The sequence below is a fragment of the Anser cygnoides genome, chromosome 12 (genome assembly GCF_040182565.1).
Source record: "Anser cygnoides isolate HZ-2024a breed goose chromosome 12, Taihu_goose_T2T_genome, whole genome shotgun sequence".
Taxonomy (NCBI): Eukaryota; Metazoa; Chordata; class Aves; order Anseriformes; family Anatidae; genus Anser; species Anser cygnoides.
In genome coordinates, this window is record NC_089884.1 from 13,480,889 (window position 1) to 13,495,053 (window position 14,165).

General features: G+C 67.1%; 2 protein-coding genes and 2 long non-coding RNA genes across 6 annotated transcripts in view; 2 read left to right on the forward strand and 2 right to left on the reverse strand.

The window, feature by feature from the left end:
• The first annotated feature begins 226 nt into the window (after window positions 1-226).
• Window positions 227-3,798, forward strand: LOC136791782 (uncharacterized). Its single transcript, XR_010834413.1, has 2 exons — window positions 227-299; window positions 1,308-3,798. It is a non-coding gene; the product is annotated as an uncharacterized lncRNA (long non-coding RNA).
• BCAR1 (BCAR1 scaffold protein, Cas family member) lies at window positions 1,561-8,573 on the reverse strand. Of its 2 annotated transcripts, none has more exons than XM_067004335.1 (7): window positions 8,311-8,573; window positions 6,353-7,039; window positions 5,115-5,264; window positions 4,812-4,916; window positions 3,426-4,568; window positions 3,075-3,164; window positions 1,561-2,767 (listed from the first exon to the last, which is right to left on the reverse strand). In XM_067004335.1, exons 1-7 carry the CDS (start codon window positions 8,320-8,322, stop codon window positions 2,252-2,254), a joined length of 2,703 nt encoding a protein of 900 aa, XP_066860436.1. In that variant the 5' UTR covers window positions 8,323-8,573; the 3' UTR covers window positions 1,561-2,251. The 2 variants fall into 2 exon arrangements, with proteins under 2 accessions (XP_066860436.1, XP_066860435.1); XM_067004334.1 differs by having other exon boundaries at window positions 5,103-5,264.
• Window positions 8,574-8,848: 275 nt separating this feature from the next.
• LOC136791823 (uncharacterized) lies at window positions 8,849-13,185 on the forward strand. Its single transcript, XR_010834632.1, has 2 exons — window positions 8,849-11,364; window positions 12,005-13,185. It is a non-coding gene; the product is annotated as an uncharacterized lncRNA (long non-coding RNA).
• The window catches only part of CFDP1 (craniofacial development protein 1), a 55,298-nt gene continuing 53,831 nt past the window's right edge, over window positions 12,699-14,165 (reverse strand). For both annotated transcript variants that reach the window (XM_067004672.1, XM_048078756.2), the window contains one exon: window positions 12,699-13,397. In XM_067004672.1, the coding sequence (XP_066860773.1) occupies window positions 13,307-13,397 (91 nt within the window). In that variant the 3' untranslated portion in view covers window positions 12,699-13,306. The remainder of the gene's footprint in view (window positions 13,398-14,165) is intronic.

Sequence of the window (14,165 nt, forward strand, 5' to 3'; positions counted from 1 at the left end):
CCCCCAAACCCCACACTGTCCCGGGGCCACACGGCCGGCAGGGCCGGGCTCCCCAGGGCCCAGAGGCCAGGAGCAGGGCCGGTGGCGGGGCCGCGGGACACCCGAGGGGCTGAGAGGCCGACGGCTGTCAGGGGCTGCGGTGTCCGGAGCCACCTTAACGCCTGGGCCGCAGGAGGGGACAGCGGGGCCTTGGGGCCAGGCCAAGGGGCCGGGAGCAGCTGGGCCCTGTCCCCACCATGGCCCTGCGGCGGGTGCTGGGGCTGGCGGGGGCCGTGGGGCGCCGCGGCTGCTGCAGCAAGGTGGGGCCGGGCCGGTGCTGGGGTCCATCAGGGATGAGGGTGGGGGCACGAGGGTGGCTGAGGGCTGCCCCATGGCTTGCTGGGGGCCCTGCGGGACATGGCTGGCAGCCCCAACGTCTCTATCGCAGCGGCGGTGTGAGCCGCATGGCCGCCATCTCGGAGCTGAGCCTTGAGGACTTCTTGGTGGCCGTGGAGCCCGGCGTCACCCGCAAGGCCCTCAACAGCCACCTGCGTGGCACCGGGCTCTGGCTCCCCGTCGGTACCGTGGGGCGGTGGGATGGGATGGGGTGGGGGTGGCAACAGGGACAGGAGAGGGGTGGGATGGAGATGAGGTTGGGGAGAGGACAGGGACAGGGAGAGGACAGGGACAGACCTGTGGGTCTCACCGATGCCTCCTCGCACCCAGAGCTCCTGGACGAGGTGATGGCGGGTGCCTGCAGCTGCTACAGCAGGCTGGAGCTGCCGCAGGCGGCCACGCTCTTCCTGGAGCTGCACGGCTCCCAGCAGGGCCTGGCTGAGCAGCAGCAGCAGGCGGGTAGGGCACGGGGGCACCGGGATGGGGACCAGGACCTGGGGACAGGGCCATAGTGGGGACCTGTGGCCTAAGTGAGAGGGACGGGGCCATGGTGGGTACCCTGGGCCCATGGTGAGAACCCTAGGCTGGGTGCCCAGAGCTGTGGCTGGGTCCCAGCGGGGCCCCATGGTGAGGGAGGGGTGCCCATGGCAGGTGCACAGCAGGGTCCTGGGTGAGGGACAGGGAGCAGGACTGGGGATGGGGGAATGCAGGAACAGGGCTGGAGGCTGTGGTGGGGATTTGGGGGCAAGGGACATGGGAGTGGGCGAGGAGCCGGTGCCCAGGGGCCACACACCACAGCGCCTGGTTTGCCACCCTGGCCCTGCAGCCTGGCTGCCAGGGGAGGGGTGGCTGTGCCACGTCCCCCTCCCCATGGTGTCCCCGTGTACTCCCCCATCCATGTCCCCATCTCCCTGGCACCACATCCCACCTAGGGCTCCTCCACCGACGTCTGTGTGCCCATCTCCCGCCTGCCTGGTGTCGTGGAGACCCAGTGGGACCTGCAGGACGCCGGCCTCACCGGTGAGCGCTGCCTCCACTTCCACCACCTCCGCGCTGGCCTCCCTGCCCCGGTGCTCCCGCTCAGCCGCGTCCCTGCAGGCCCCATGGTGGGACACGTGGGCAACGGCAACTTCCACTGCATCCTCGTCTTCCACCCCGAGGACACAGACACCCAGGCACCGCGGGTGTTTCTAGGTAAATCTTTATGCTGCTGTGGGACCGGGGGGCTGAGTTTGGGGAGGGGCTGCGACTCCGTGGCTCCGGGAACCCTCGGAAGCTTCCCCAGTGTTCAGAAGGCACCAATGTCAGTTCGCGTTTCGGTTACAGCTGGTACGGTAGCAAAACCCGAGACATGAAAATGCAAAGGCTCGAGCCCCTCCCGCCCCCAGCCCACCCATCGCCCCTTCTCCAGCCATATTCTCCCTATTTACATCCCCAGCCAGGTGCTGGTGCGCAGGGCATGGCACGACGCATCTCCCTGACGCTGCTCCCTGGCCTGGGCTGTCTCCACTGCAACGGGCAATTGCCACACCATTACAGGCGCTGGCCGATGTGCCCCGATGGAGACCACGGCCGCAGCATCGCCCCAAAGCACCGTGCGCAGCCCCCTCTGCCAGCGCCATCTCGAGTCAAGCAAAGGGCTGAGGAGAGCAGCGAGGGACCGGGCATGAAGCCGCCTCCTGGCATCACGGGCGTGGCTCTGACACCGATCTCAAGAGGAAGAAGAGGAAGGGGGATGATGGCCACAGCCCCTCGCCTCTGGATGAGTGGATCCCTGGGCCCCCAGTGCGTGGTGGTGTCTATGTACAGGTCCATTTCCACCGGGCCGAGGGCTCTCGTTGCGGGGACAGTGGGAGGGAGCAGCAGCCCGGGGCCATCACATGGCCGCCAGCTGGCCCAGCACCATCCTGAACTGCTGCGTGCTGTTAGCAAGGTCCTTGACGCGCTCCACCATGTCCTTAGAGGCTGCGGGAGAGGGGTAGTGGAGCGCAGCCGCCTTGGTGGTGACCACGATCTCCTTGAGCATCTCGCAGAGGAGGTTGCTGTAGTGTGTGACCTTGTGCCGGACGTCCTGGGCCTTGGCCTGGCGGGACAGCGTGTCGCCGATGAAGACGAGCTTGTGGGCACTGAGGATGATGAACTTGCTGTGGGCCACGAAGATCTTGGGGGGCTGGTTGGTGCTGACGGCAGTGAAGAAGGCGTCGACGGCGTTGGTGAGCGTGGTGAGGTTGGCCTCGCACTGCTCCAGGTAGAAGAGGAGGAGCTGGCGGTCGGCGGCACACAGCGCCCCGCCGCCCCGCGCCGGGCCGTAGTGCTGGGGCGGGCTCCAGTTGGACAGGTCGTTGTCGATGGGGCGCGTCACCTCCTGCTCCAGCCGCTCAAACTGCTTCAGCTGCGGAGAGGACGGGCGTGAGGACGGGGCAGGGCGGCCACCGAGCCCCGAGGTGATGGCTGTGCCCCAGGGGGACGCTGCCACATGGACAGTGCCAGCCCCAGGAAGAGGATGGCCACGGCAGGCTCCTCTCCAGCATCAGAGACGGGCCAGCTGCTGCCACACAGAGCCATGGGAGAGGCTCACGGTCCCCACCGGAGGCCGTGGGGACAAGAGGAGCAGGAGCCAAACCCCGCTGCCCTCCCCAAACCAGGGTCCCTGGTGAGCCATGCCCGGAGGTGCCCGCCTGCCCGTCCCGCCCCGTTACCTGCTGGTGCTCCAGCTGGTCCTTGCTCTGCCGGATGATGTTGCCTTTCTCCAGCAGCTCCTTCTGGGTCTTCTCAAACTCCTCCTTGCCCTGAAGGGGAGGAAGGAGCATGACAAGGGGGCAAACCACAGACCTCACCAGGAAGGAGCCCCCCACCCGGCACTGGGATGCCCCCAGTTCCCACAGCAGGAGGGTGAAAACAAGACCGGGGTGGCTGTGCACGGCCAGAATTGCCACCACAGCCACAGAAGGGCTACCCCAGACCCTGCACCAACGCGTCATGAGCCAAGCCCCCCCTGTGGGTGGCACCACACCACCTTGCACCATCAGGTGCCCCCTTCCCATGCCCACCTGGAGGTGAACGTAGTCGTAATCCTCCATCCAGCCGCTCTCGTTGTTCTCGTAGGGGCCGTCGGGTGACTCCTGCGCCAGCAGCTTGGGCGGGGAGGGCAGGGGCCGTGACTGGATGCTGCTGGCCTTGTCGGAGGGGTGCGTGGGCCCGTGCCCGTTGCCCTCGGGCACCTGCTTTGTCCGTTTGAAGAGGAGGGAGGCATTGCCGTGCAGGAAGGAGGCCAGCTGCTTGGTATCGTCAGGCACGCCGCGTGAGTACATGACGAAGAGCTCCAAGTCGTCCGTGCCCGGCTTGCCACCCACCAAAGCGTTAGGAGCCCAGTGGCACGCATCCAGCGCCTGGCTGTGCCTCCCCAGGGCCTGGTACACCTCCTCCATCTTCTGCAGCTGCTTGCTGAGCTTGGCGTAGAGGGAGCGGTCCGAGGCCTGGGCGGCGTTGCCCACCGCCCCCCGGGCAAACTCCAGCAGGTCCCGGAGGGCCGCCTGGACGCCCTCCACCGCCCCACGGATGCTGGCAGCATTGGCCTCCATGTGCTCAGCGCTGCGCCAGTTGGCACTGATGAAGGACATGAGGTAGGAGACGGCGCCGCCGACGCCATGCTGGAGTTTGGCCAGCATCTCCATGGCAGCATCCAAGTCCAGGGAGAACTCTTTGCCAGCCCCTTTGGCCTGCTCCTTCACAGGCACCACGTCCAGCGAGGACGTGGAGATGTTGCTGCGGGTGCTGCCCGTGCTGGAGGCCGAGAGCCGCTTGCCGTCAGCCGCCTTGGCCTCGCGGTCCACCTGCGGCGGGACGTCGTAGATGTACTCGCCCTCCGTGTCCACGGAGCCCTTGCTGGCGGCGTGCAGGTCCCGGGGCACATCATACACCTCCTGGGAGGGGAAGGACGACAGCTTCTTGAGGCTGGGGGGCACATCGTAGATCTCGTGGGAGAGCGAGGGCTCGGGGGCGCACTTCCCGGCCGCTGGCGGCACGTCGTAGACGTCCTCCGGCAGGTAGGGCTCCTGCTGCGTGAGGACGAGGGGGTGGCGGGACGGGTCGAAAGCTTTCTGCTTGGCGAAGGCGGGGGGCACATCGTAGGTCTCCTCCCGCACGGGGCCATCCGGCACGTCCTTGCTGACGGAGGGCGGCACATCATAGACCTGCAAGGGCACCAACAGGCACCGTCGGCTGCGCTCAGGCGTGTGCGTGCCGGCAGCGCCGCGCGCGTGGGAGGGAGGCCGAGCCCTGCACACGCCCGAGGGTCTCACTGCGCCCTGGTGCACGTAAGCACCGGCTCCGGGCGTGCCAGCGGCACGTGGAAAGATACGTGCACGACACAGCCCTGCGGCACCCCTGGCCTCGCGTGTCCCCTTTGGTGCCAAAGTTTTCCCCGTGGCACTTACGGTTTGGTGCAGGTTCTTCTCCACGCTGGGGGGCACGTCGTAGATTTCTTGCCCCGGGTCCTGCCCGTTGGGACCCTTGACTGCCATCGGAGGGGTGTCGTAGACCTGCGGGGGGACAGAACGGCGTGTGAGGAACACCCGACTCCCCCCAGGGACCTGCTGGGAAGGACAGAAGCAGCCCCAAAGCCCATCCAGACGGGGATCCTGGCTTGCCAACGGGTTTGATTTTCCAGTGCCGTACCGGAGCGTGTCCTCCCGCTCCCGACCCACCGCCCCTGCGAGGGGACCCACCTCCTGGCTGACCTGGCTGGGGAGCCCGCCGCGGACAGGCGGCACGTCGTAGATCTCCTGGGAGCCCGAGGAGTGGAGGTGGCGGGGAAAATCGTATTCATCCTGCTCACCCTTGGGGGAGTCGTAGACGTACACCTGCCCCACGCGGGTGGGCAGCAGGACCTAGGAGAGAGGGAAAGGGCTGAGTCTGGAGCCTCCCCCTGCTCCTGCATCCCCCACCCTAAATCACCCTGAGCCCGTTCGGGTGCTGGGTGAGGAGCTGCGCGGGGAGACCATCCGGCACTGGGTGCCCACGGGAGGGCGCTCCCCGGCCAAGCGTGCCGCTGTCACCACGCTCTGCGGTGACGCCGGGGGGACGGAGATGAGATCACCAGTTATTTATAGCAGCGAGCCTGGGCTAGAGACAAAGCCCAGCCGGCACGGCCGCCGCGTACAAATGGCAACGGTGACCTGGAGATTAATTTGGGCACCGAGCCGTGGGCCGGGATCTGCCAACGCCCAGAGGGCGTTGGCAGATCCCGGCCCACGGCTCGGTGCCCGCCGTGGACACCGTGTCGTGGTGGCACCACGGTCTTCCTGGCATTAAGTGGCCAGAGGAGCTTTCAGGATGCTCCGGTGCCGGCCGCCGGCGCTGCCCCACGCAATGGGGTGAGAAGCCAGTGCCCTGTCCGTGAGTCACGGGGTTTGGCAGCCCCCTCTACGCCGGCTGAGTCAGGGCCGCCTTCCTGGAAACCACGCTCCGGCACGGCCGAAAGCGCCTCGCTCCCCTCCCCGGGAGAAGGAGCGTCCTGGCACGGCCACCACGCGCTGGCACCGGGTGCCGGCGCGTGTTCCCAGGAGGGAGGAAACATCTCAGCAGCACGGCAGGTACCGCGGGTACCTCCCTGCCCTGGATGCAGCACAAGGAGGGGCTTCTCCAACCAGCATTTTGGTCAGCCCACCATCTCCGTGGATGTGCCCTAAATAATGCCCATACCAAGGGACCAGCAGGACCTACGAGCTGTGCCAGGAACCCGCACCAACCAGGGCATCCCAGCCCCAGTGAGGACCCCCGGTGTACCCACTCCTGTCGCTAGCACAGGGAACGATGCCCATGCTTCCACAAGGTCCAAGAGATGGCAGCGGGCAGACAAGCCTGACCATGGAGCCCAGCAGCCCTGGTGTCCACCAGCCACCACGGAGCACAGTGCAAACAGATCCCAAACAACCCACAACCCCCACCCACGGCAGCATCCAGACCCCCATCCTACCTTTCCCGAGGGCTTGTGCCCTTCCCAGCTCCTGCTGTCCAAAGACGGGGGCACCTGGTAGATGTCTTGAGCCTGGCCCACCGAGGGAGGGACCTGGTATATATCCTGGGGGGGGCTGGCAGAGCCCACGGGGTACGCGTCCGCCGCTTGGCTCAGGGACGGGGGCACCTGGTAGATCTCCTGCCCGGGGCTGGGGAAGGCGTGGGGCGGCGTCTGCTTCGGGTAGGCGGGCAACTGCTTAGCCGGGGCCGGGGGAAACTGTCCGGTGGGTGCCGAGCCCGGGTAGAGGCCCTGCTGTCCCTTGCTAGGGACCGGCATCAGGTAGACATTGTCCCCTTGGGGCGCGTAGGCAGGGTGCATGGGGGTGTACTGCGAGGCGGGCGACAGCGGGACATAGCCCCCTTGGTGGTGGTAAGGCAGGGCGGGCTGCGGCACCGGGGGCTGCGATGGTGCCTGTCCTTGCCCCATGCCGGCCGCTTGCTGCTGCTGCTTCTTGTCGTACATGCCCACCAGGATCTTGAGGCGGTTCCCCGGCACGATGCCCTGACGGCCGTGGAGGGAGCAGAGCCACCAGCCGTCCAGCCCCTGCGTGTTGCGCTCCAGCACCGTCATGATGTCGCCCTTGCGGAAGGAGAGCTCGTCCGGGGACTCGGCCACATTGTCGTACAGCGCCTTGGCCAGCACGTTCTGCAAGAGAGCCCCGCGCCGGGGGGGTGAGCCGGCACCGCCGCGAGCCGCGGAGGGCAGGTCGGGAGTCATCCCGGCACTGCAAAGCCTCCCTGGCTCTGCCACTGCCTCTCCTGCTCCCACCCTTGGGTGCTTGGCACCCAAGCACCCAACGCACACCGGGGACCGAACCCCGAGGCTCTCCCGCGTCCCCCTCGCGCTGCTCGCCGTCCTCGAGCCGCTGTTTCCTCCCCGCTCAAGTTCAACCCATCCTTCCCGGAGGTGGTGCTAGGAAGGGGCCGGACCCTTGTGCGTCCTGGTTTCGGGGACCTCCTCTGCCTTTCCCTCCCCTTCCCGCCGGGGAGGAAGTGCCAGGGCGGTGACTCAGCCAGAGCCGGAGAATTCCCCACCGGCTGCCGAGCGAGCGGAGGGCACGCGAACACAGCGGCCCCCCGGCACACGCACCCAGGGCTCGCCCCTTGCTGCTGGCACGGAGCGCACGGCGCTGCCCGGCCCCGTGGCAGGCATCGGGGGTGCCACGACCATGGCGCGGGCGCACCTGCAGGGCTGGTGGCAGGGCTCGGAGGCTCCTTGCCGCGGCCTCCTCGAGGAAAGCGAGGCCGGGAACAGAGCAGGGGGCTTCTTGCCGCCGGCACGCGGCGTCGAGCCCGCTCAGGGCTAGGGGAGCTGAGGCACGGGGAGGGGAGAGCCGCCGCAGCCAGCCCCCGTGGCACCTCCGCCTGCCTGCGCCTCGTCCGAGCCACAGCCAAGAGCGAGGCCGCCCCTCCTCGAGGGGAACCCCCTGGACGTGTCCCCAAATCCCCCCCTCGCTGCGGGGATCAAGCACCGGCTCCGCCACCGCCGTCCCCCCGCCACGGGGGACGAGCCGAGCCCCGGCTCGGCAGCAACGCCCCAAACCCCCTGCCGTGCCCCAAACCCCCTGCCGGCCCCGCTGGGCGACCGGGGGCTGCCGGGGCAGCGTCAGGCCGAGCGCTGCCGGGTGCCACCGCCCGAGCCCGGCCGCCTTCCTCCCTCCCTGGGCGTCGGGGCCAGGCCCAGCGCTCGAGCCCCGGCCGCGGCGGGCGGCGGGGGGCGTCGGGAGCCCGGATCCCCGCGGCCCTCGGGGCGCAGGCGGGCGCCGGGGCCGGGAGCCCGGGGGTCCCGGGGGGGCTCACGCCAAGCGGGCAGGGCCGGGGGGGGCCGCGCCGAGCCCCCGCTCCCCCCCCCCCCGCCCCCCACCGCCCAGGGCCCGAGGAGGGGAAGGGGGGAAGGGCCGGGGCAGCCCCGCTCACCAGGTAGTTCATCTTCCCCGCTCCCCGCGGCGCTGCGGCGGCACAAAGCGGCGGGGCCGGGGCCGGCGGCGCGGCCCTAGCGCGGAGCAGCGGCGGGCCGGGGCCGGGGCCGGGGCCGGGGCCGAAGCCGGGGCCGAGGCCGGGGCCGGGGCCTGTCTGTGGCGGGCGGTCGGGCGGCGCTGCGGCGGTGGTGGCGGCGGCGGCGGCCCCGCCGGAGGGATCATTCCAGCGCCGTGCCAGCCCGGGCCCGGCGGCCCCGCTCCGCCCATGGGCTGCGCCCGCACCGGCGGGAGGCGGCGCTGGGGCGGCCGCGGCGGGCGGGACCGCGCGGGGAGGGCGCCGGGGGTACGGCACCGCGGCGGGCTGCGGAGCGGGCTCCCCGCTGGGGCAGGGCTCCCCGGCTGGGTTTTGGAGGCCCCCGTTGGGGTTTGGGGAGGCCCCGGTTGGGTTTTGGGCTCCCCCGTTGGGTTTTGGGGTCCCCCGTTGGGTTTTGGGCTCCCCGTTGGGTTTTGGAGGCTGGGTTTTGGGGTTTTCCCCCGTTGGGTTTTGGAGGCCCCCGTTGGGTTTTGGGCTCCCCCGTTGGGTTTTGGAGGCCCCCGTTGGGTTTTGGGGTCGGGCTGTGAGGGGCCAGCTCGAGGCTCGTCGAGCATTTGTTGGCCGCTGGCCTCGATGGCGCCTCGCCTCCATGCGTGGCTTCTCCCACCCGCGTCCCGTCCCGAGGCCATCCCGGCTGGAAGCTTGGGCGCGATAACCCCGGTGGTGGCGGGGGCTGCGGTCGAGCCCGCAGACCACAGCCGGAGGTCGGCAGCTTCCTCCCGGCGGGGGCTGGCGGCTCGCGGCGCTTGGCATCCCCATGCAGCGGCTCCCCGAAGCCGAGCCCGCCTGCGGAAGGCACCGCGGGGTGGGGAGCTCCCTGCCCTCCCGGGGTGCTCGGTGTCACCCTCGGGGACACCCTGCCCTGCCCGCGGTGGCCCCGTCCCAGCCGGTGCCCAGAGCAGGATGCTCGCGGCGCAGCACGGGTGCCTAAAAGAAAGCAGGAATTTTTAATTTCCCCTCCCTGTGGCAATGCTCAGATCAAAGCGGCCTGTGCCGGTATTTGATCCCGGCCATTTTTGTTGCTTCGGAGCCAAAATTGCTGCTCGCATCTGGGGAGCACCCTGAGCTGGCAAAGGCTCCTGCAAGCCCCGTGCCTCCGCCGGGGAAGCACCCGGGGGGCCACAGGCACGGGCAGGTTCCCTTCTGCTTCTCCCACCTCAAAGAAAATTAAATGCTAAAAGGAAAATTAAAAAATGCAGTGTTCTGGGGGCCCTGGGGTTGCGCGGAGCTGATGCAGCTCATCCCGCGCTGCCAGTGGTGGGTTTTGGCAAGGGGCAGAGCTGCACCAGCACCATGCCTGGCCTGGGGGGGTATTTAACCTCCCCCCGCCCCGCTCAGCACCCCAAATTCATGTCCTGCGGCTGGGGGACGCTGGCCCCAAACGGAGCGACCGGGGGCACGTGGCTGTGGTGCAGCCCACCCCGGCAGGCACCTGAACACAGGGCCGGGCATTTCGGGAGGGGGGATGCTACGTTGCCCCAGCGACAGTTGCCATGGGAAAAGCTCAGCGGCGAAATTTCCAGCCATTTTCATGTGGCCGTTGTCATTTTTGGGAGTTCCCCGCGTCCAGAGGGGCAGGTACGGCTGGCTCCATGTGGATGGAGCAAGCTGCCGCGGTGCCTGCAGGGTTTTCCTGCTTTTCCCTCTGGGTCCTGGCTTGGGAAGGTGTTGGAAGACCCCAAATTTTGGTGTCACCCGTGTGGGGCCAAGAAGAGCAGGGCCGGGCCAGGGGGATGTTTTGGAGAGCCCAGCCTTTACCTAAGCCAGGGCACAGGCCCAGGGGACCAGGACGCTGGGGAAGGGGCGGCGCTGGGACACTTGCGGGGCTCCTGGAGCAGTCCCCAGTGGGACCAGAGGCATTTGGTCGCTTGCACGCGGCTCTGTCCTTCGGAAAGCTGCCTCCCGCCCCCTGGAGCAGCAATAGGATTACACGGGACTGAGTCTCCTAGCAATGAATGGATAAATAAATCCTATAAGGCAGTAGGGGATTTATTAGACTTCAATATTCGGGAAATAATGAGGGCATTTCTCTTGGCTTGTAATATCACGGGACCCAACAAGATCACAACAAGGGTTTATCCCCGTGCCTTTCCGTGGCGCTGGGCAGGTTTTCAGCTGCGGGGATGAGAGGCAGAGCACGTTTCATGAGGTTAAAACCAGCCCTGCTCCTTCCCCACAGGGCTGAGACCCCAGGATGTCAGTGGGGTCCCAAATGGCAGAGCTGGCAGCTTTTCCCAGGGGGAGAAAAGCCATTTTCCTATTTCTCTGCAGCCCGTGGTGGTGATGCAGAGCCGGGATGGATCCCGCGCGGGACCCCGTAACAGAGCGCTAGGGCAGGCGCACACAATCGCTGCCTTGTTCGGGGCCGAGAGCACAAGGGGCCCGTTCAGGCGGCCGGGGCCGGGAGCTGGGCAGCGCTGGTCGCCCTCCGTGCCGAAACGCAGGGCCCGGCCCACGGAGGACACAGAGGCCGCGCGGAAATGCAGCAGGAGCGTGGGCTGCGGGGCTCCAGGGCTCCGCTCAGGGCCGTGCACCGGGGCCAGCCCTTTTGTGGGAAGGCGGGCGATGGAAATAGCAAGCGGAGTGGTTTTGTGTTGGCTTTTTTTTTTTTTTCTTCTCTTCCTAAGCAGCCAAGCTGTGTTTTCTGGAGCCCTGTAAATCACTCCTCGTCTTCAGGAAAGAGAGGCGAGGAATACATGATCCAAGCGAGGAAAAACGCAGGACGCTTGGGAGAGCTGGCGGAGGAAGCCAGAAATGAGCCCTGGGCTGGAGCTGCCCCCTCCTGCCCCGGCGGTCCCAGCCCCTGCCGAGCTGTCCCCGGGGAGCAGAGGGGCTGGGACAGCCGTCACCTGGGCAGGGACAGCGTGGGGACGGCTCGGGGACGGGCCACGGAGGCCGCGGCACGCAGAGACCCAGCCCGGCGCAGCGGGGAGCCGTCAGCCCACTCGCTTCCAGCAGGTCAGGTTGCTTCCAAGATCTCAAAAACGTCCAGGTTCGCTCAGCCAAAGGGAAGCGAGCAGAGAAAACGGAGCGTTATGGGGCTGGCAGGAACGGGGGGGCCCCGGGGTTCCCAAAGTACCAGTGTGCCAATGGGTGGGACTGGTGTCAGCCCTGATCGGTGCCAGGGAGCCTGCAGGGAGCTGTCTGGGGGCAGGCGGTGGGATGGGAAGGATTTCTGCTCAGTCTGGGAGTTTACACGCCTGCCTGCCATGGGACGGGGCTGGGCAAGGTGCCTCTGGTCTTCTTTAGGGGCTCCAAAGTCCCCCTGCCATTCCCATGCGATATCCCCTGCGGCCATAAAGCTCGCTGGCGCAAGGGCCGGCTCCTGCCCGGCTGGCTGTGCTGCAGGGAGGCTGCTCCGGGCCCCCAAAATGCTCACGGCCATCGTGGCTGCGGCTCCTGGGACACAAATTGTCCTGCAGCACCATCAGGGGGGATCCCCACGGGGATTTGGGGCACCCCAAGAGCATGTCCCAGGCATGCCAGTCTCACTGTCCCCTCACAAAGCTCCCTCCTGCTGTTACTGTGAGCAGTTTGTGAGTGTCGGGAGATGCGAGCATTTCATCAGCCCCTTTGTTTTGTTTTTGTCAAATTTCAGGCTCGCTTAAGCGGCTCAGTAACAGCTTATCCTGCGCATAGCACGGCGCCAAGGGCTGCGGCTCCCCCGGGCACGTGGTGTTTTGTTCCCGTCCATCCCACACCGCGTCCCCGGCGCGAGGGCTGACTCAGCAGCCGACACGTGAGCCCCGAGCTGAGCCCAGGCTCGGAGCCGCGGCACGGGGCCAAGCGCGCCAGCGGCAAGGCCGGGGCTGGTGCCGCGCTCCGCCTGGCGCAGCGACAGCACGGGAGGCGGCCGGGGCTGCCCCTGCCAAGCAGCAGCCCCCGGGGAAAGGCCGGCAGGCTCCGAGGACGCGCACAGCCCCGGCACGGGGAGCTGCGGGGCGCAGGAGGGATGGCCGAGGTGACGGCACTTGCTGGCCTCCAGCTCCCCGCCGCCTCGCCCCACGCCCCAGCGCCTCGCTCTGCCCTCCCAAGCAGCTTTCCCGATGAACATCCCTGCCTTCGGCGGGTTTCCTTGCTCCTGCAGCACTGCTATGGCCGGGCTGTGCTGGCCCCAGTTCTGGATTTAATCCCAGAGCCCCAAGCCTCCAGTCCACAGCCATGGCTGCGACCACGAGGCTGCTACAGATGCAGACAGAGAGCAGGGCCGCGGTCGCACGCTCGTAACCATGACCCTCACTTTCTTTCCCTTCTGCTGCCCGCCCGAGCCAGGCTGTGAGCATACGAGAGCATCGGGATGGAATACTTTATTCACGTGAACAGATCCTGGCCCGTCCTGCCTGCTGCAGCTGCTCCCATCTCCTCGACGGAGCGAACAAGGGAGGATTTCTTCATCAGCTTGCTTAAAATGCCCCAGCACCATCAGACCCCACAAACAAGTACAGACAGTTTGGCTTTGTCTGGGCGAGAGCGCAGAGAGGCAGGGAAGGCTGCGGGGCTGGCAGAGCGGGGAGAAGGGCTGCAGCCCCGAGTCCCAGGGCTTGCACACGCACACAGCAGCCGCGAAGCCTTTCCTGCAGCTCCTCTCTCACCACCACAAACGTTAGCCGAGCCGTAACCTGGCTTGTCCGCGTGCCCCTGGCTCCAGCAGCATCCCAGGGGTGGCAAAGGATCGGTGCCACGGGGTCGCTTCTGTCACCTGCCGGGCAACTGAACCCTTCGAAGCGCCCCCTGCCCACTGACAAAGACCCTCCCCAAACATTACAGTAAAAGGAAAAACCTGCCGAGATGTACAGGCTTGGGTAGAGAACGGTTCCCGTGCCCCGTGGTCAGGCGGGGGCTGGCAGCCCCCCAGCTGGGGCACAGAAGCCAGCGGGACCCCACAGCCGTCCCTGGCCCCTCAGGGCTTCATCCTGCTCAGCCTGATGTCGCGCTCGATTTCGAACTGCCTGTGATCCACGCGCTCCAGGAACGCTTTCCTCTCGATGTACCTGCAGGGAAGAGAGAGGCAGAGATGCTGTAAGCAGCGCCCGCAGCCTGGGACCAAGGGGACCCAAGGGGACCCGAGGGGACGGGCAGAAAAGGCTGCTGCAACGGCTCCGTGGCTGGAGAGGTGCCCCCACCAGCACCTCGGGACTCGCAGCAGTATGGGACAAAGGGTCCTGGGGTGAAGCCCAGGGGTACCCCATGCTCCTGGGCTCTTTTTGTGATGGAGAAATGACCTTCACAGCCAACCTGAAGGTTTGGGGCAGCTCCTCAGCAGGACAGAGCTCTGATGCTGCCCCCAGCTCCCAGGTGATCCAGTAAAGCGCCCCCCAAACCCACCGACGGCAGCACAGCCACGTGCAAGCAGGTAACAGGCTCAAGACGCATTAGGGACATGAAGAGCATCACCCAGCAAGCCTGCTGCAGCTGAGAGCAGCCCCAAACTCGCCTCACCCTTGCAGCGAGGCGCCTAAATGCTGCAGGGAGGAAAGCGAGCACGCCTGCGCCCCCGCGAAGCACCTTGCCGCTCATTAATGCTGCGCAGCCGAATTTTAATGCACTTTGCTGCAAACCCTTGCCACAGATAGCCCGGGGCTGTGCTGCTAATTAACCTACAGAGGGAGTGAAATTGCAATTCAGAACAGGAGCTGTAATTGAATCATCACAATTGTTTTGCATTTGTTCCACAGCGGCCAATGCCGGGCTGTCACGACAAGGTCATTACGCTTGGCACCGGGGACGGCACGAGCTGCTGCGTCTGGCTTCTCCCTGCC